This window comes from Peromyscus eremicus, chromosome 5 (assembly GCF_949786415.1).
Source record: "Peromyscus eremicus chromosome 5, PerEre_H2_v1, whole genome shotgun sequence".
Lineage (NCBI taxonomy): Eukaryota > Metazoa > Chordata > Mammalia > Rodentia > Cricetidae > Peromyscus > Peromyscus eremicus.
Window position 1 is genome coordinate 96,663,469 of NC_081420.1, and position 19,957 is coordinate 96,683,425.

At 43.5% G+C, this 19,957-nt stretch overlaps 1 protein-coding gene across 1 annotated transcript in view; it reads left to right on the plus strand.

Moving 5' to 3' along the window:
• Window positions 1–17,791: 17,791 nt before the first annotated feature.
• Fa2h (fatty acid 2-hydroxylase) overlaps window positions 17,792–19,957 on the plus strand; it is a 56,673-nt gene continuing 54,507 nt past the window's right edge. Inside the window, exon 1 of the mRNA XM_059263984.1 lies at window positions 17,792–18,155. Coding sequence (XP_059119967.1) covers window positions 17,886–18,155 — 270 coding nt within the window. The 5' untranslated portion in view covers window positions 17,792–17,885. The remainder of the gene's footprint in view (window positions 18,156–19,957) is intronic.

The following is a 19,957-nucleotide window of genomic DNA, read 5'->3' on the forward strand; positions in this document are numbered from 1 at the left end:
GATGGATAATGGAGTATTTTCTCTGAATTTGTCAAATGCTAATGGACTAGGCATTGTTAATGTAATTATTGCTTGTATATATTTGTATATAGTTATTGTACTTATTGTATATAGTTTTGATATGTTAGTTAAAACCTTTGCTTTTTATTTAGACAAAAAGGGGGAAGTGTTGTGTGATACTTTATTTGTGTTCTGACAAAAAAAAAGCTTTCTTGGAGTCAGAGGGAGGAGCTAGCCACTAGTTAACCATAGAGGTCTGGAGGTCTTTACAGAGAGGAAACAGGAAGTGATAAGGTGGGATGGAGACAGCATCTAGGCCCTTTTTGGACTGAGGAAGAGGTAAGAAGTGACTGTGGCTGCTCTCCTGCTTCTCAGATCTTTCAAGTTTTTACCCCAATATCTGACTCCTGGTTTTTATTGATAAGATTAATTACGTTTATGATTCAAAGATGTGTTATATTTGTTCCACCTTGCCTGCCTAAGGCACCTGATTGGTCTAATAAGAAGCTGAACAGCCAATAGGTAGGCAGGAGAGGAATAGGCAGGGCTGGCAGGGAGAGAGAAAGGAGAAAAAGGAAGAGAGAATGAGGGAGAAAGTGAGGGACATACTTAGGCCAGAAGCTAGGCAGCTGCCAGACAGACAGACACAAGAAACAGTGAAAGTAAAATAAACAGAAGGAAAGGAAGGTAAAAAGCCACGAGGCAAAACGTAGGTGAAGAGAAACAGGTTAAGTTTTAAGAGCTAGTGGGAGAAGCACAAGGCCGAGCATTCATAACTAATAAGAAGTCTCTGTGTCATGATTTGGGAGCTGGTTGGTGGCCCAAAAGGAAGTCCAGTACAAGCAGTAGAGGAAGATATCCCAGAATCAACCTCTGTTTATCACATGTACATATGCACGTGTTCACAATTACATGTACACACAGACAGAAATAATAACAACCAGGATAATAATAGCATGGAGAGTGGCTGAGGAAGACACCTGGTGTTGACCTCTGGTCTCTACACGCACGTGCACACATATGCACCGTGTACACACAAAACAGAATCCACAATAGCAGTTACTTAATTTCCTTGTGGCACTGGTGTCTCTGGGGTTTGGATTGGAGGGGACTGAGTTTGACTTAGTGGCGTCTCTCCTCCCTGTTTTGTGGGTCCTCCATAGAGGAGGGTGCCTGACTTGTTCCAGAAGGAAGGAGTCTCCTTGTGAGGACCCATGCTGTGCTTGGGCATTGCAGCACTACCTCTTGGAGGCTGACTCTACCACCTGGTGGTGAGTCCATACTGTATGGTGAGGCCCAAGGAAAGCCCATGCTGAAGTGTGGTTTGTAGAACCGGTGTCTGCCTGAACTCACTTCACTGTCTGAACCCAGAATCCCAGACGGGCTGGTTTCCTAGCTGCTCTTTCTGGCAGGACTCCAAGCACGTATTCTTTTAGGTGCACCCCTCTGGACTACCGAAGGCACGGCCCAGACAACCTGGTACCATCCCTGGGCACATACAAAGGTCTTGCTTTCTGATCACGAAGCACAGCTCTTAAATTCTGCCATCCCATTGGATTGAAATTTGCCAACATTTTCTTTAAAGATTTATTTTCATTTATTTATTTGTGCATATGATAACATCCACGTGGAGGTCAGAGGACAACTTTCAGAGAGCCACTTCTCTCTGGCCAGCTTGTTTTTGAGGCAGGGTCCCTCTCATTTCTGGTGCTGTGCAGTGTATGCAAGCATCCTGCTGATTTTCCCGTCTCCGCCTCCCATCTCAAAGTAGGAGTTGGTGGCTGGGATTATAGACACATGCTGTTTCATCCCATTTTTGTGGGTGGATTTCAGGGATTAGACACAGGTCCTTCAGGTTTCATGTCAAGCACTTTTACCTGCTGAGCCAACTAATTGGTCCCATTTTCTCTCTGTGACTCAACTTTTTAAAGACCAAGTAAGGACATTAAAAGAAAACCAAACCTGGTATCATTGTAGCTCAGATTTGTAATCCTAGTTATTCTGGAAGCTGAGGTTGGAGGACCTCAAATTCAAGGCCAGCCTGGGCAACATAGTGAGACAATGTATCAAAACAAATGTGGGGAGGAAGGGGAAGAATAGAGAAAGAAAAGAATTCTACATCATTATTAGAAATGGAAAAGCCGACAGACACCGCCAGCACCGATTGGACCAAGATGTGAGGAGACCACAGTTCTCTCAGTGGACAGCTCAGGCTCTAGGCCCTAGGCCCCAGGCACACTCCATGCCCCCACCCCCAACCATCACTGCCCCACTGGCCAGCCAGCCAGCAAGGCTCCTGTAGGCAGGCCTTCACACCCCCACCCCCATCAGACCCTGTAATCTGCAAGTCCCACTCCACCCCCCAAACCCACCCATCACCCCACCCTCAGCGGTTCTGAGACACAGACACCGCCAGCACCAACTGGACCAAATTATGAATGATGGTTCTCCCAGCTGGACAGCCCAATCTCTAGGCCCTAGGCCCCGAGGTACACCTTGTGCCCCCCACTCCCATCACAGCCCCACTAGCCGGCCAGCAGGCAAGGCTCCTGTGGGCAGGCCTTCCCACCCACCCCTCATCGGACCCTGTAATCTACAAGTCCCACTCCACCTCCCAAACCTACCCATCTCCTGTGACCTGTCCCAGTTCCCTGGGACACAGACACTGCCAGCATCAATTAGACCAAGAGCGACTCCCTGAGACATAGACACTGCCTGCACCAATCCCACAAAGAGTGTCCCCCAGAGGCACTGACACAGCCTACACCAATTGGACAAAGAGGGACTCTCCCCCCCCCCAAGTCACAGGCACTGTCTGTACTCATTAGAGGAAGAAATGGGTGGACATCAGTGCCAGAATACATTCAACAGCATAAAGAGCAATATGGCACCACCAGAACCTAGTAGTTCTACAACAACAAGACCTGAACATCCCAACATAGAAGAAGCAGAAGAAAACGACCTTAAAAATGACTTTATGAAGATGGTGGAGGCCTTTAAAGAGGAACTGAAAAATTTCCTTAAAAAAAATTGAGGAAAAGACAAACAAAAAATTGGAAGAAATCAATAAATCCCTTAAAGAAAGCCAAGAAAACCAAGAAAAAGCAATCAAACAGGTGAAGGAAACAGTTCAAGACTTGAAAAATGAAATAGAGGCAATAAAGAAAACACAAACCGAGGGAATTCTGGAAATGGCAAAATCAGGATAAATGAATAGGAACTACAGATTGAAAGCATAACCAACAGAATACAATGAAAGAGAGAATCTCTGGCATTGAAGATATGCTAGAGGAAATAGATTCATTGGTCAAAGAAAACAGTAAAGCCGACAAAATCATAACACAAAATGTCCAGAAAATCTGGAACGCCACGAAAAGACCAAACCTAAGAATAATAGGGATAGAAGAAGAAGAATGCCAGCTCAAAGGCAGAGAGAATATATTCAACAAAATCATATAAAAAAACTTTCCCAACCTAAAGAAGGAGATGCCTATTAAGATATAAAAAGCTTACAGAACACCAAATAGACTGGACTCCCCAAAAAGTCCCCTCACCACATAATAATCAAACCACTAAACATACAGAATAAAGAAAAGAATATTAAGAGCTGCAAAGGAAAAAGGCCAAGTAACATATAAAGGCAGACCCACCAGAGTAACACCCGACTTCTCAACGGAGACTCTGAAAGCCAGAAGGTCCTGGATAGACGTTATGCAGACACTAAGAGACCACAGATGCCAGTCCTGACTACTATACCCAGTAAAACTTTCAATCACCATGGATGAAGTAAACAAGATATTCCATGACAAAACCAGATTTAAACAATACCTATCCACAAATCCAGCCCTACAGAAAGCACTAGAAGGAAAACTCCAACACAAGAAAGTTAGATGCACCCACGAAAACACAGGCAATAGATAATCCCACACCAGCAAAACCCAAAAGAAGGGAAACACACACACTACCATCACCACCAAAAAAATAACAGGAATTAACAACCACTAGTCATTAATATCCCCTTAATATCAATGAACTAAATTTGCCTATAAAAAGACTCAGGCTTACAGAACGGATATGAAAACAGGATCCATCCTTCCACTGCATACAAGAAACATACCTCAACTTCAAAGACAGACACTGCCTCAGAGTAAATGGTTGGGAAAAGACTTTCCAATCAAATGGACTTAAGAAGCAAGCTGGTGTAGCTATCCTAATGTCTAACAAAATAGACTTCAAACTAAAATTAATCAAAAGAGATGGAGAAGGACATTTCATATTCATCACAGGAAAAATCCATCAAGATGAAGTCATAATTCTGAATATTTGTGCCCCAAATACAAGGGCACCCACATATGTAAAAGAAACATTACTAAAGCTTAAATCACACATCAAACCCCAAACACTAATGGGAGACTTCAACACCCTACTCTCACCAATGGACAGGTCTGCCAGACAGAAACTTAACAGATAAATACAGGAACTAGCAGATGTTATGTCTCAAATGGGCTTAACAGATATCTATAGAGTATTCCACACAAACACAAAAGAATATACCTTCTTCTCATCACCTCATGACCACATACTCAGTCACAAAGCAAATCTCGACAGATATAAAAAAAATTAGAATAACTCCCTTTATCTTATCAGGTCACCATGGCTTAAAGTTAGAATTCAACAACAACACAAATTACAGAAAGCTTACAATCTCATGGAAACTGAATAATGCTCAGCTGAATCACCAATAGGTCAAGGAAGAAATAAATAGAGAAATGAAAGACTTCCTAGAATTCGATGAAAATGAATGTACAACATACCCAAACTTGTGGGACACTATGAAAGCAGTGCTCAGAGGAAAGTTCATAGCAATAAATGCCTACATAAAGAAATCTCACACTTGCAACTTAACAGCACACCTGAAAGTTCTAGAAAAAAAAAGAAGCAAACTCACCTAGGAAGAATAGACACCAGAAAATAATCTAATTGAAGGCTGAAATAAACAAATAGAACAATATAAACAATCAATGAAATAAAGAGTTCATTCTTTGAGAAAATCAACAAGATAGACAAATCTTTATCCAAACTAACTAAAAGGCAGAGAGAGAATATCCAAATTAACAAAATCAGAAACAAAAGGAAACATAACAACAGACACTGAGGAAATCCAGAGAATCATCAGGTCATACTTAAAAAAACCTGTACTCCACAAAATTGGAAAATCTAAAAGAAATGGACAATTTTCTGGATAGGTACCACATACCCAAATTAAGTCAAGACCAGATAAACAATTTAAATAGACCTATAAACCCTAAGGGAAATAGAAGCAGTCATTAAAAAGTCTCCCAACCAAAAAAAGCCCAGTGCCAGATGGTTTCAGTACAGAATTCTACCAGAATTTCAAAGAAGAGCTAATAACAATACTCCCCAAATTGTTTCACATAATATAAATAGAAGAAACATTGCCAAACTCCTCTTATGAGGCTATAGTTACCCTGATACCAAAACCACCCAAAGATACAACAAAGAAAAGAAGTACAGACCAATCTCCCTCATGAACACTGGTGCAAAAATACTCCATAAAATGCTGGCAAACCGAATCCAAGAACACATCAAAGAAATCATCCACCATGATCAAGTAGGCTTCAACCCAGAGATGCAGGGTTGAAGGTTCAACATACAAAAATCTGTCATTGTAATCCACCATATAAACAAACTGAAAGAAAATAACTCACATGACCATCTTGTTAGACAGTGAAAAAGCCTTTGACAAAATCCAACACCCCTTCATGATAAAGGTCTTGAAGAGATCAGGAATACAAGGAACATACCTAAACATAATAAAGGCAGTTTACAGCAAGCTGCCAGGTAACATCAAAATAAATGGAGAGAAACTCAAAGTGATCCCACTAAAATTAGGAACAAGACAAGTCTGTCCACTCTCTCCATACCTATTCAATATAGTACACGAAGTTCTAGCTAGAGCAGTAAGACAACAAAAGGAGATCAAGGGGACAGAAATTGGAAAGGAGGAAGTCAAACTTTTACTATTTGCAGATGATATGGTAGTATACATAAGTGACCCCAAAAATTCTACCAGGGAACTCTTACAGCTGATAAGCACCTTCAGTAATGTGGTAGGATACAAGAGTAACTAAAAAAAAACAGTAGCCCTCCTATATACAAATAATAAAAGGGTCAAGAAAGAAATCAGAGAAACATCACCCTTTACAATAGCCATAAATAATATAAAGTACCACAGGGTAACTCTAACCAAACAAGTGAAAGACCGGTATGACAAGAACTTTAAAAGATCTCCCATGCTCATGGATAGGTAGGGATCAACATAATAAAAATGGCAATCTTACCAAGAGCAATCTACAGATTCCTTGCCATCCCCATCAAAATCCCAATACAATTTTTCACAGATCTCAAAAGAATAATACTCAACTTCATATGGGGAAAAAAAAACCAGGACAGCTAAAAGAATCCTGTACAATAAAACAACCTCTGGAGACATCACCATCCCTGACCTCAAGCTCTACTATAGATCTATAGTAATAAAAACAGCATGGTATTGGCATTAAAAACTGACATGTGGACCAATAAAATCGAATTGAAGACCTTTGAATACCTGATTTTTTTTTTTTTTACAAAGAAGCCAAAACTGTACAATGGAAAAAAGAAAGTATCTTCAACAAATGGTGCTGGCGTAACTGGATGTCAACATGTAAAAGATTGCAAATAGATTCATATCTATCGCCATGCACAAAACTCAAGTCCAAGTGGATAAAAGGCCTCAACATAAATCCAACTACACTAAACCTGATAGAAGAGAAAGTGGGAAGTAGAAATGAACGCATTGGCACAGAAGACCACTTCCTAAATAACACCAGTAGCACAGACACTAAGAACAACAATTAGTACATAAGACCTCTTGAAATTGAAAAGGTTTTCTAAGGTGAAAGAGACAGTAAATAAGACAAAACAACAACCTACAAAATGGGAAAAGATCTTTATCAACCCTTCATCTGACAGAGGACTGATCTCTAAAATACATAAAGAACTCAAGAAACTAGACATCAAAATACCAAATAATCCAATTTAAAAAAATGGGCTACAGATCTAAACAGAGAATTCTCAACAGAAAAATCTCAAATGGCCAAAAGACATTTAAGGAATTGCTCAACATCCTTAGTCATCAGGGAAATGGAAATCAAAACAATTCTGAGATACAATCTTACAAGCTGTCAGAATGGCTAAGATCAAAAATACTGAGGACAGCTTATGTTGGAGGAGGATGTGGTGTAAGGGGAACACTCCTCCACTGCTGGCGGGAGTGCAAACTCCTACAGCCACTTTGGAAATCAGTATGATGACTTCTCAGAAAATTGGGAATCAATCTACCTCAAGACTCAATGATACCACCCTCAGGCATATACCCAAGGAATGCTCAATCATACCACAAGGACACTTGCTCAACTATGTTCATAGCAGCATTATTTGTAAAACCTGGAAACAACCTAGATGTCCCCTGACTGAAGAAAGATAAAGAAAATGTGGTACATTTACACAACGGACTATTACTCAGCTGTAAAAAAACAAAGACATCATGAAATTTGCAGGTGAATGGATGGAACTAGAAAATATCATCCTGAGTGAGGTAACCCAGACTCAGAAGGACAAACATGGCACGTACTCCCTCATAAGTGGATACTAGATGTAAGGCCAAAAGATAACCAGACTACAACCCTCAGCTCCAGAGAAGCTAGGAAACAAGGAGGACCCTAAGAGGGAAGCATAGATCACACTGGAAGGGGAAATAGATGAAATTTCCTGGGTAAACTGGGGGCAGGGGGGGTGGTAGAGGAGAGAGGGTGGAGGATGAGAACATGACGGGAACAGGATAGTCGAGGTGGGGAGGGACCAAGGGGGGAAAGCAATGAAAGAGATATCTTGATAGAGGGAGCCATTATGGGGTTAGGGAGAAACTGGGGTGCTAGCGAAATTCCCAGGAATCCACAAGGATGACCCCAGCTACCAGCTACTACTAGCAATAGTGGAGAGGGTCCCTGAACTGGCCTACCTCAGTTATCAGATTGGTGAATACTCTGTCATCATAGAGCCTTCATCCTGTAACTGATGAAAGCAGATGCAGAGATCCATAGCCAAGCACCAGGCAGAGCTCTGGGAGTCCAGTTAAAGAGAGGGAAGAGGGATTATATGAGCAAGGTGGGTCAAGATCATGACGGGGAAATCTACAGAGACAACTGAACCAAACTAGTGGGAACTCATGAACTCTAGACCAACAGCTGTGGAACCTCCATGGGACCGGACTAGGCCCTCTGCAGATGGGAGACAGTTGTGTAGCTTGGTCTGTTTGAGGGGCCCCTGGTAGTGGGATCAGGATCTATCCTTAGTGCATGAGCTGGCTTTCTGGAGCCCATTACCTATGGTGGGATGCCTTGATGCTGGGGGAAGGGGCTTGGTTCTGCCTCAACTGAATGTACCAGGCTTTGTTGACTCCCCATGGGAGGCCTTACCCTTTTGGAGGAGTGGATGGGAGATGGGTTGGTGGGGGGGAACACAGTGGGGGAGTGGGAGGATGGATGGGAGGGGGAACTGTGGTTGGTGTGTAAAATGGAAAAAAAAAATTTAAATAAATAAGAAAAAAAAAAGAAGTAAAACCCAGCAGCCATTGTCACATGTCTAAGGTAGCTGTGATGGTAAATACAGCAAAGAAGACAATACTATGTGATTGCTGATGAAGTCTCACCAGGCTTTGGCTGAATGGCAAGAGCTCTAATCTTCAGCAAAGGGTGAGAGAGCATCGTCAAACAAAGGCTTTCTCCTTGGCATGATCAATAAGACTGGGGGTGAAGGTGAGAAATGGGATAGCTTTCTTACTGCATGGCATGCAGTACCACTACAGTCAGATCATTTCCCCTTGGGGAACACTGAGGGAGCCGAGGCTCTGGACACCTCAGCCTTCAACAGCCTGAGGGATGAGAAATATAAAAGTCCTGATTAGGGGTTCTGGGTTATTCTAAGTTTTTTTTTTCTTTAATTGTATTTTTGTCTTTTTAAGACAGAGTCTCACTCCGTAGCCCTGGCTGGTCTGGAACTCACTATGTAGGACTAGGCTGGCCTTGTACTTGCAATAATCTATCTCCGCCTCCCAAGTACAAGGATTACAGGCATGTGTAATCATTCCTTAATAGTCTCTGCCATTGATGGACATTTTGGAAGACTGGCTTTCCCTCAGTAAATCTGCAGAGATCCATTCTTGGGCTGCAGCTGGGAAGCCACAAGGTGCGTTCTTTGCACATGGGCAGATTTTCTGTAGACTTAAGCTGAAGGTAGCAAGACATGAGTGCACAAGCAGGTAGAAGCCAGGCCATAGGCAGATGGCTTACAATCTTACTTGTGGCCAATATACTCCCTCAGCAAGTTCATGGCCCAGGGGTTTGTGCCAAAGACTCATTGCTCCATTCAATATTTGCCCACAGGTGTTTCCAAAGGAGAAGGGAGAGAAAGAATTGAGTAAGGATTCATAGGAGCTGAGAGTGGACTGAGGTTGGTGTGTGCATGTGTGCATGTGTATGATGAGAGTTATGGAACTCTCAGAACATAATTGCACATTAAATCTATAAATCAAATTAGGAAGGACAGACATCTTAATACTATTAAGTATTCCAGCTTGTTATTTTTTAAAACAGGGTCTCATGTAGCCCAGGAGAGCCTCCAACTCATTATGTAGTCAAGGATGACCTTAAACAGAGTATATATCAATACTTAGAAAATTTTCTCAGCAATGTTTTATAGCTATTAATATATAATCACTGAGTGACTTTTGTCAGATATATTTCTATTTCATAGGAATACATGCACTCTTTTTTGCATGGTGAATGGTGAGTGTTGCATGTGCCTATGGATAGTCACATATGCGGATGCATATGGATGCACATGTGTATGGAAGCCAGAGGTTGATAGCTGACATCTTTGATCACTCTCCACCTTGTACATTGAGGCAGGGTCTCTCATCACCATTCTGCTAGGCTAGCTATTCGGCTTGTGTCGGGGCTTTTATCTCTGCCTCCTGAGAGCTGGGATTGCAGGCAGCCACCAAGCCTTCCTGTCATAAATTTATGTGTGTTCTGCAGAACCTTACCTGGTCCTCATATTTGTATACCAAGCATTTTACCCACTAAGCCATCGACCCCAGTCCCTCTATTTCACATGTTTAATATTATATCAAGTGTTTTCTTTTTCATTTCATCTTCTGACCACTTGTTTCTAGTATAATTGATTTCTGTAAATTGAGTCTATATCTTGCTAACTTCATTTGTTCTAGTTTGTGTGTGTGTGTGTGTGTGTGTGTGTGTGTGTGTGTGTGTGAATTTTTCCTGGATTTTCTACATAGACCATTGCATCACATCCCAATGAAGACAATTCAACCCTTTTCCTATGAGCCTGAATAAATGCCTTTTCTTTTTATTGATCTTTGCACTGGTTAAAAGTTTACCACAGGGTCAGGCATAACATCCCAGCATGTGGGAGTGAAAGCAGGAAGATTAGGAATTCAAGGTCCTCCTTGGGCACATAGAGAGTTGGAGGCCAGACTGGAACACTTGAGATCCTGTCCCCCCAAAAACAAAACAAAAGCCAGGTGTTGTGATTTATGTCTTTGATCCCAGCACTCAGGAGGCAGAGGCAGGTGGATCTCTGTGAGTGTGAGGACAGTCGGCTCTGTCCACTGAGTTCCAGGACGGCCAGGGCTGTACAGTGAGACTGTCTCAAAAGGAAAAACCTTTAGTATCATGACAAATAAACAGATATGGGATCTTCACGCTCTTCCTGATGTGAATGGGAAAATACTGTCTTTTCACCATTGAGTTTGACATTTGTTGAGGGATTTGTAAATTATCAAGTTGAAGATAAGCTTTCTGTTCTCAATGGATGAGAGGAGATGAATGGATGTCAGAAGTGTTTGACTAGATTCTGTCAAATGCCTTTTCTGCATTCATTTGATGATCACACAGCTTTGAATTTTTTAGTTTGTTTATGTGGTGAATGTATTAAGCTCCTAATGTTAAACTAAACTTCATTCCCAGAAACCACATGGTGGCTCACAACCATCTGTAATACGATCTGGTTCCCTCTTCTGGCCTGCAGGCATACATGCAGGCAGAACACTGTATCCATAATAAATAAATCTAAAAAACAAACAAAAAACCCCACTAAACTCCACTACCTGAAATAGACCCTATTTATTCGTATTGTTTTGTATTGTTGTATTGCTAAAGTTTTGTTAAGAATTTGCATGGGAGCCAAACACCAGGCCGAGCTCCAGGAATTCAGTCAAAGAGAGAGAAGAGAGATTCTATGAGCAAGGGGCATCAAGATCATGATGGGGAAACCTACAGAGACAACCAAACCAAACTAGTGGGAACTCACGAAATTTAGACCAACACCTGTGGAGCCTCCATGGGACAGGAGTAGGCCTTCTGTATAAGCCAGAGAGTTGTGTAGCTTGATCTGCTTAAGGGCCCCCTGACAGTAGGATCAGGATCCATCCCTGGTGCATGAGCGGGCTTTTTGAATCCCACTACCCATGGTAGGACACCTTGCACAGCCTTGAAGCAGGGGAAGGGGCTTGGACCTGCCTCTGCTGAATGTACCAGGCTCTGCTGACTCCCCATGGGAGGCTTTACCTTCTTGTAGGAGGGAATGGGGGGTGGTTTAGGGGAGAGGCTGGAGGGGCGGGAGGATGGAAGAGGGAGATCGGTGATCGTTATGTAAAATGAATAAAAAATTTCTTAATTAAAAAGAATTTGTGTGGGGTTGGGAAGATGACTGAGTGTAAAAAGCTCTGCCTGAGTTCAGATCTTCAGAACCCCTGCAAAGCTAGATGTGGTAACATTCATCTGTAATCCCAGCACACGCATAGCAACATGGAGGGTAAGGATAGGAGACGCTCTAGAAGCTGTGGGTCAACTAGCCTGGTCTGTGCAACCATGAAGAGACCTGCCTCAAGTCACGAAGAGGGCAAGGACTGACAGTTGAGGTTGCCCTCTGACCTCAACATGTGTGCAGTGGCACTTGAGTACTCACACGCATTCATTCATACACAGATAGACAAACACACTAGATATTCTCCAGTGATGTTGGTGAGTGGTACTGTCTGTAGCTTATTTATTTATGTCATGTTTTAATCTGGTTTGGGGCTTAGGATAATGTTGACCTCTACATTAGTTACTTTTCTGTTGCTGTGATAGAATGCCATGACCAAAAGCATTTACCAGCCGGGTGGTGGTGGCGCACGCCTTTGATCCCAGCACTTGGGAGACAGAGGCAGTGGGATCTCTGTTGAGTTTGAGGCCAGCCTGGTCTACAGAGTTCCAGGACAGCCAGAGCTGAGAAACCCTGTTTCAAAACAAACAAACAAAACAACAACAAAAAACAAAACAAAATACCCCAAAACAAAAGAAAGAGTTTATTTTGTCCTACAGTTCCAGAGCAGGGAGAGCTCATCACAGCAGGGTGGCGTGGTGGCAAGCAGCAGAAGCTGAGATCACATCTCCAGATAGAAACAGGAAGTAGAGAAAATGACCTGGAAGTGGGGAGGGACTACATACTCTCAAAGTCCACCCCCAGGGACATACTTTCTCCAGTAAGCCCATGCTCCTAAACCTCCCGAACGGTGCTGCCAGCTGGGGATGATGTGTTCAGATACATGAACCTACGGCAGACATTTCTCATTCAAATCACCACAGTCTCTAAGTATGAGGTGGAAAGTGTTATTTCTTACTCAGTTTCTGGAGGATTGTGTAGAATCCTTTCTTTCTTTCTTTCTTTTTTTAAAGATGTATTTATTTTTATTTATGTGTGTGAGTGTTTTGCCTGCATGTATGTATGTGCACCGCATTCATACTTGGTGCCCTCAGGGATCAGAGGAGAACATCAGATCTCCTGGAACTGGGGTTGCAGATAACCATGAGTCACCATGTGGGTGCTGGGAATTGAAGCTGGGAATTGAAAATGAGTCCTCTGCAAGAGCAACAGTTGGTGCTCTTAGCTGTTGAACCATCTCTGCAGCCCAACTTGCTGTTTTTAAGCATTTGCTAACATTACCAATAAAGCCAATGCTGCATAGGATTTGCCAGTGAAGCCCCCAAGCCTAGAATTTCCTTTGAAAGTTTAAAAGTATGAGTTGAGTCTTATTAATAAGCATGAGGCTATCAGTTCATCTATTTCTTCTTTAAAGGGTATTAACAATTTGTATATTTGGAAACAATTAGCTCATTTCATCTAATTAGCAATTTTATTGGAGAAAATTATTCATCTTTTACATTTATTAACTTTTGGGGGAGTGTGAAACACGTTGGTCTTAAACGTGTGTTCCTCCTACTTCTATAGCCCGAGTGTTATACTCCTGTGGATCCACCACCATGCCTGGCCCACATCTTATTTTCTAATACCATTATCCAATAAAAGGAACGAGAGAGCTATGGAGGAATGGCTGATTCTAGATCTACAGAAATACATCAACAACACACAAGAGCTCCCTAGCAGCCAGAAGTTTGTACAAAAAATAAAGTAGAATTGTATTATAACCCAAAATATAAAATGAATGTTAAGTGTGTAAGTATATGAAGGAGAATATATAAATCTCATATATGTAAAAATACCGCATGATTTATGTAGGTATTCTGCTATCAAGGAGGTGGGGATTTTCATATAATTCTCTTGGGAATGTAAAACAGTATAGTTACTTAGAAGCTAATTTGAATTATATTATAAATTAAACACTTGTACATCCTAGGACACAGTAATTTATATCTCTAGGTATATAAGCTATAGAAATTCTTACCCATATGTACAAGAATGCCTATAATAGAAGAAAAAGAAAGAACTGGGTATGGTGTCACACACCAATAATCTCAGTACTCAGGAAACAGAGGCCATCAGATTCTGTGAGTTCCAGGTTAGCCTAGTCTACAAAGCAAGTTCCAGATCAGTCAGGACTACACAGTGAGACCCTGTAATGAGAGAGAGAAAGAGGGAGAGAGAGAAAGAAGGGATGTGCTTCCTATGCAGAGGTCAAGGAAAATGGATAAGTTCATACAGTGGAATAAGACATGATGATTAGACACTGTGGTGATGCTCAGCAACACGGATGAACCTTAAAACACTATCAACTGAAATATGCAAAGCTACACAATGACAAATAAACATCATGTGCTTTTCACAGAACACAAAACCGACTTAATTCAAGCAATATATTCTGCAGGCACATACAGATTGTTAAAATAAAAGATAAAGCGGCTGGGGAGATGGAGTAGAAGGCAGAAAGCTTGCCATATAAGTTTGAATCTCTAGAATGTGTGCAAAGCCAGACAAGGTAACACAACCTGATTCTGTAATCCCAGCACTTCTATGATGAGATGAGAGGCAAAGATTATTTTAATTAAAAATAAAAAAATATATAGGCTTGGAGAGATGACTGGGCAGTTAAAGAGTGCTTGCTGCTCTTCCAGAGGACCTGAATTTGATTCCCAGCACCCCACTAGGTGGCTCACAACCATCTGTAACTCATTCCCAGGGATCCAATGTCCTTTTCTGGCCTTTGTGGGCACCCTCATGCATATGCATATACTCACATGAATGCCTGCACACTAGTGTGTGCATACACACAAATACACACACACACACACACACACACACACACACACACACATCAGTAAAACAAATCTAAAAAGTGAAAATAAAAGGTGAAGATAAACTGGGAGTGTAACTTATTGGTAGAATGCTTACTTAGCATGTCCTTGAGTTCAACCCCCAGGACAGGAAAAACACAGAAACAAAACAGAACTCACGGTCAGGGGCTACCATTTAGTAACCAGGAGGCAGAATAGAGATGGTTTGGAGTACAAGAGTAAGTTCAAGTTTCTGTCTTAGTTAATATACTGCTTGTTGTAAAATTTACGCATATCCTTTTGTTTGCATACAAAATATTTTTAGATACTACATAATTAAAAATAACAAGGCTGGGTGTGGTGGCACACACCTTTGATCCCAGCACTTGGGAGGCAGAGGCAGGTGGATATCTGTGGGTTTGAGTCCAGCCTGCTCTACATAATGAGTTCCTGGCCAGCCAGAATTACATGATAAGACCCTGTCTCAAAAATAAATAAATAAATATAGTAAACTAGCTGTTAGCATGCCATACACACTGTTCGTTTCCCACTACAATGTCCTGGAGATTATTTCATCCGTTAGACGTGAGTCTGCCTGATTCTAATGTCTACATGGTATTTTGCTATGGTTCCTCCCTTATGATGTATATTTGGGCTGTTTCTACTCTATAAACAACGTTGTAATTACTGCTATTATTTATACATCTTGATACAGTATATCTGCAAGATCACATTTCTAGATGTGGAATTGCTAGGGCAAAAATGTGAGTGTTACAATTCTGAATAGATGGCTAACTTGTTTGTTCAGCTTCTGACAATGGGTGTTTAAGGTAGTAGTGAGAAACAGTGACAGGCTCTCCCACAGATGCGATCACACATCTGAGGAGCCTATGCTTGGCGGCTTTTGCCATGCCAAGTGTGTGAAACACAGTAGGTGTGAGAATGGGGTGAGGGTGACCATTTAGGTCTCATTGCCCAGGCCTGCCGGCTAGCTGTTCCCTAGCAGACCTATAGTCAGAGCAGAACTTTTACCTACCCCTGGAGGGTGAGACCAGCTAGCCTCACCTTAAATGCTTCTATTGTGGTGGTGGCCCTGAGGCTTCAGAGACAGGCTTACTACACAGTGCTAATGCTAGCCCTGCCTGGGCAACAAGCAGCGGCAGCCTGGAAAAATGTTTTCTGAAAGGAAGACAAAAGCCAGTTGGATGGGGCCACCTCAGAACCTGGAGTCTGATTACAGATCATAGTCCCTAGCTGAGAAGGTAAATCTGTGTGTGGTCCTCTTTGTTATTAACAAGGCTCTGATGACATACCTAGTCCACAGACTTTGCCTCCAAGGCCCCTAGTTTTCCTTCTATAAAGGAGGCATGATTCCCTGTTCTTCCTCCAGGATTCTCTCCCAGGGGTTGTGATGTAAGATGGAGTAAGGTATCAAAATTTAAGAGCCTACCAAAAAATTCAAGGTAACTTCAAATCTCAAGATAAATGTTTTAAGGATTTTTTTTTTAAATTATGTATTGCTGGATGTGATGGTGCACACCTTTGATCTTAGTACACAGGAGGCAGAGGCTAGCCTGGTCTACAAAGCAAGCTCCATACCAGCTAAAGCTATGCAGTGAGATCCTGTCTCAAAACAAACAAACAGCAACAACAACCAAAATGTATGTGTTCCCATGGAGGCCAGAAAGGGTATAGAATCCATTGGAGCTGGAGTTAGCTATAGGTAGTTGAGCGGCCTGACATTGGTGCTGGGAACAGGACTCTGGTCCTGGAAGAGCAGGGAAGGGTCTTAACCACTATCGTCTAGCCACAGATAAATGTTTTTTCTTCTTGAAATATTACAAGTTTTATTTTCCATTCACCAGATGGTGTCTTATCCAGAAATCAAGAATAAAACTATCAGTCAGAATAAACTCACAAAAACGGATGAAGTAGGCACAGACCCATCAATTACCAGGCAAGCCAGCAATCCACCTCTACCTCAGGAAGTCTTCAAAGTCTCTGCCCTTCTCAAACAAGAGGAAAATAAGGAGGCTGGGGAGGGCATTGAATCAGCAACATCTTTATTACAAGATTGAGACATGACAGAGACATGCTGATAGATGGGTAGATACATAATAAAGTCATAAGTTAATAAATAGTAATTCTCAAGATAAATAATAGTCTTTGACAATTCAGAACTAATGCAAAATGTCCATAATGAACAAAAGAGAAAACAGGTAAATAAAAGCACAATCTAGCTATGCACCTTCCCAATCCTGTTCTACTAATTATGACTTTTAGTCCAATAAGACCTGATAGCTGGCTCAGTGGTGAAGAACACTGGCTGCAGAGGACCAGGGTTCCGTTGTCAGTGCACACATGGCTGCTCACAACAGCCTGTAACTCCAGTTCCAGAGGATCGACATCCTCTTCTGGCCTCCACAGGCACTGCATGCACATGAGGCATGAAAGTGCACACAGTTACACATAAAATAAATCCTTTTTACAGCCACCTATTTACTCACCCAGACCACCCAGTAAAGTGTATTTTTAAAATTTTATTTTAAATTGTAGTAAAATGTGTATAATATAAACTTATAACACTTCAACAATACATATTCAGCATGTAGATGCTCATTCACATGGTACAACGATATAATTCTTTGAAATATTACATTATTATATACTGTGGCTGAGTTTGGGGCGACTTTAAATTTTTCGTCGTCGCCCCCTCTCCCCCCGACCCCCGCCTCCCGGCACTAGACTAAAACCTCTTGCCCTGTTGCCTTTTGTCTTTGACACCTCTTGAAACTGCAGAATTCAATGCAGTTAGGTCTCTCCCTTGAAGCGGCAGGAGAAGTTAGGAGGTCACGGAGGATGTCGTCCTGACCGTCCCCCTGCAAGCCGCTGGCATCCACCCGCAGCCGGACGGACACACCTGACGGGCACGCCCTCTACCTGCCCAGGGCCACCTGCGCCCGCGCTCAGCGCCCAGCGCACGGGGCTCGGGTCCCGGCGGGCCAATGGGGAGGCGGCTCCGAGGGCCAGCGGCGTCCCCCAGAGCGGCCAATGAGAGCGCGGCATGCAAATGAGCAGGTGCGGTGGCGGCCGGCCCGTTGCGGCGGCCCCGGCTCCCGAGATGTTAGAGGCGCGCCGGGCGGCCGCGGAGCAGACTGCCGGGCTCCGAGCTCCGAGCTCCGCTCTCCCGCCATGGCCCCCGCTCCGCCCCCCGCCGCCTCCTTCTCCCCCGCCGAGGTCCAGCGGCGCCTGGCGGCCGGCGCCTGCTGGGTCCGCCGCGGGGCCAGCCTCTACGACCTCACCGACTTCGTGCGGCACCATCCGGGGGGCGAGCAGCTGCTGCGGGCGCGGGCTGGCCAGGACATCAGTGCCGACCTGGATGGGCCACCTCACAGACACTCGGACAACGCCCGCCGCTGGCTGGAGCAGTACTACGTGGGCGAACTGCGAGGGGACCCTCAGGTACCAGCCGGGCCGGGCCCGGGGCACACCCCGCTCCCTGCTTCCCACCCCTCCCCCAGACCACCATTCCGGAGAGCCTAGATCACCTGCCCTCTAGGAGAACGCAAGGTGACAGCTGCCGCCCTCCCCTCTCTCCGCTTCCCCAGTTTCTTCCCAAGTAACAGGTCTCTGGCCCCTTTCCTATCTCCAGGAACCTGCCCTTCCTTTTTCCAGCGCTAGCCTCTGACCTGGCTGCGTGTTCTCCTTCCAACAAGTCCCTTCTGCAGCCCCTCCCTGGCCCCTGACAACTTGGATTTCTGTTTCTGGCCGCAGCCACGCCCCCCCCCCCCCCCCTTTCTCTCTTCTATTCTTTCTTCTTTATCGGCCTTTCTGCTCTCCTTTCTAGTTTCAGTAATAGGTTCGTAGGCTCACCTGTCCTCGGTTCCCCAGCCCACCGCTCTCTAGGCACAGATCTAAAGTTCTGCTCAGCTAGCTCCCAAGGCTCTGGTGGGTGGGTGTGAAGGACCTGGACAGCGTCCTATAGATTATATCCTCCAGCCCCTGAGTTTATTTCTATCCTAAACAGTGTTGTGGGTATGAAAGAGTGGAATAAAGTTCATAAGGCAGTTTGCTAAGGAAAAGAGTTCGATACTTCTAACCCAGGCTGTGTACTGCTGTGTGGTGCAGGCTGCTTAGATTTTTGCCTTCAACCCACCTCGTTTTAGGATGTGAAAACAGAGGTTCCGTGAGGTTCTATAAATGTCTGAGGTCAAACCACTAGGAAGTACAAAAATCAAACGTTTCTTACTCCAGAATCAAAGTTGTCTCCATCCCAAGGATCCAGGGGCTGGGAACACAGTCCCTATCTACAGAAGTCTTGTAGACTCAGGTTGGGGCTAAGCTGATGCCTTATTCCCAAGCCTGGCATGGGGCTGGTGACAAGTGAGGCCATCGTGATCAGATGTGAAGCAACGGTTGTTTCTTGTTGCTTACTCTTGCTTCCAAGTACGCTTAGGTCTTTGGATGAAAGGACACGCCATTCACTGTTCCAGGAGACGCCGTTTGCTGTCTTATCTAATCTTTATCTTTTATTCAGTCACTCGGTTTTTAAATGGGTTGACAACACTGTGCTAGGTAACAACAGACATTGAACAAAACAAACGTGGTTCCCATTTTCATGGAGTGAACGTGCTATTCGGGAAAGGAGGGTCCGTGCTACTCACATGATGGTTATTTAAATACATCTCATTAATATTTATAATATTTACATGTTGAGTCTGGGTGAAGATTCTAGAGAACATGTTCAGTAAGAGCTACCTTGAGATAGCTAATTGAAAGATGGAGCTTAGCCAGACAAAGTGGTGGGAAGGATATTACAGACAGAGGGACAACATGAATGGAAAATAAAAAGAGTGTGACACAGTCAAGAGACAGCAATGGGACCAAGGTGACAAAAGGTTATCAGGCAAAGGGAAGAGGTGGGAGCCAAAAGTCACTGGGGCTTGATTACATGAGCCTCAAAGGCTGTGGTCCAGGGCTTGACTTGTGGAGCCATGGAAAGGAGTGGCATGAAAAGATTTGCATCTTTGGAAGAGTATCCTGGCTCCAATGACGAGAAGCAATGCAGGAAACCCCAGCTGATGTAAGGAGACCAGCGAAAAGGCAGCTGTATCCCTCAACCACCATAAATGGAAGGGAAAAGAGATTTCATCATAGAAGGATTTGGGAGATTTCATAAAGTGTCCAGACTTGGCATTCCTCAATGGGAGCCCAGGATGATATATAGGAAGCTGGTGTTTAGTATCAGGTCTTGCTGAAGGAAC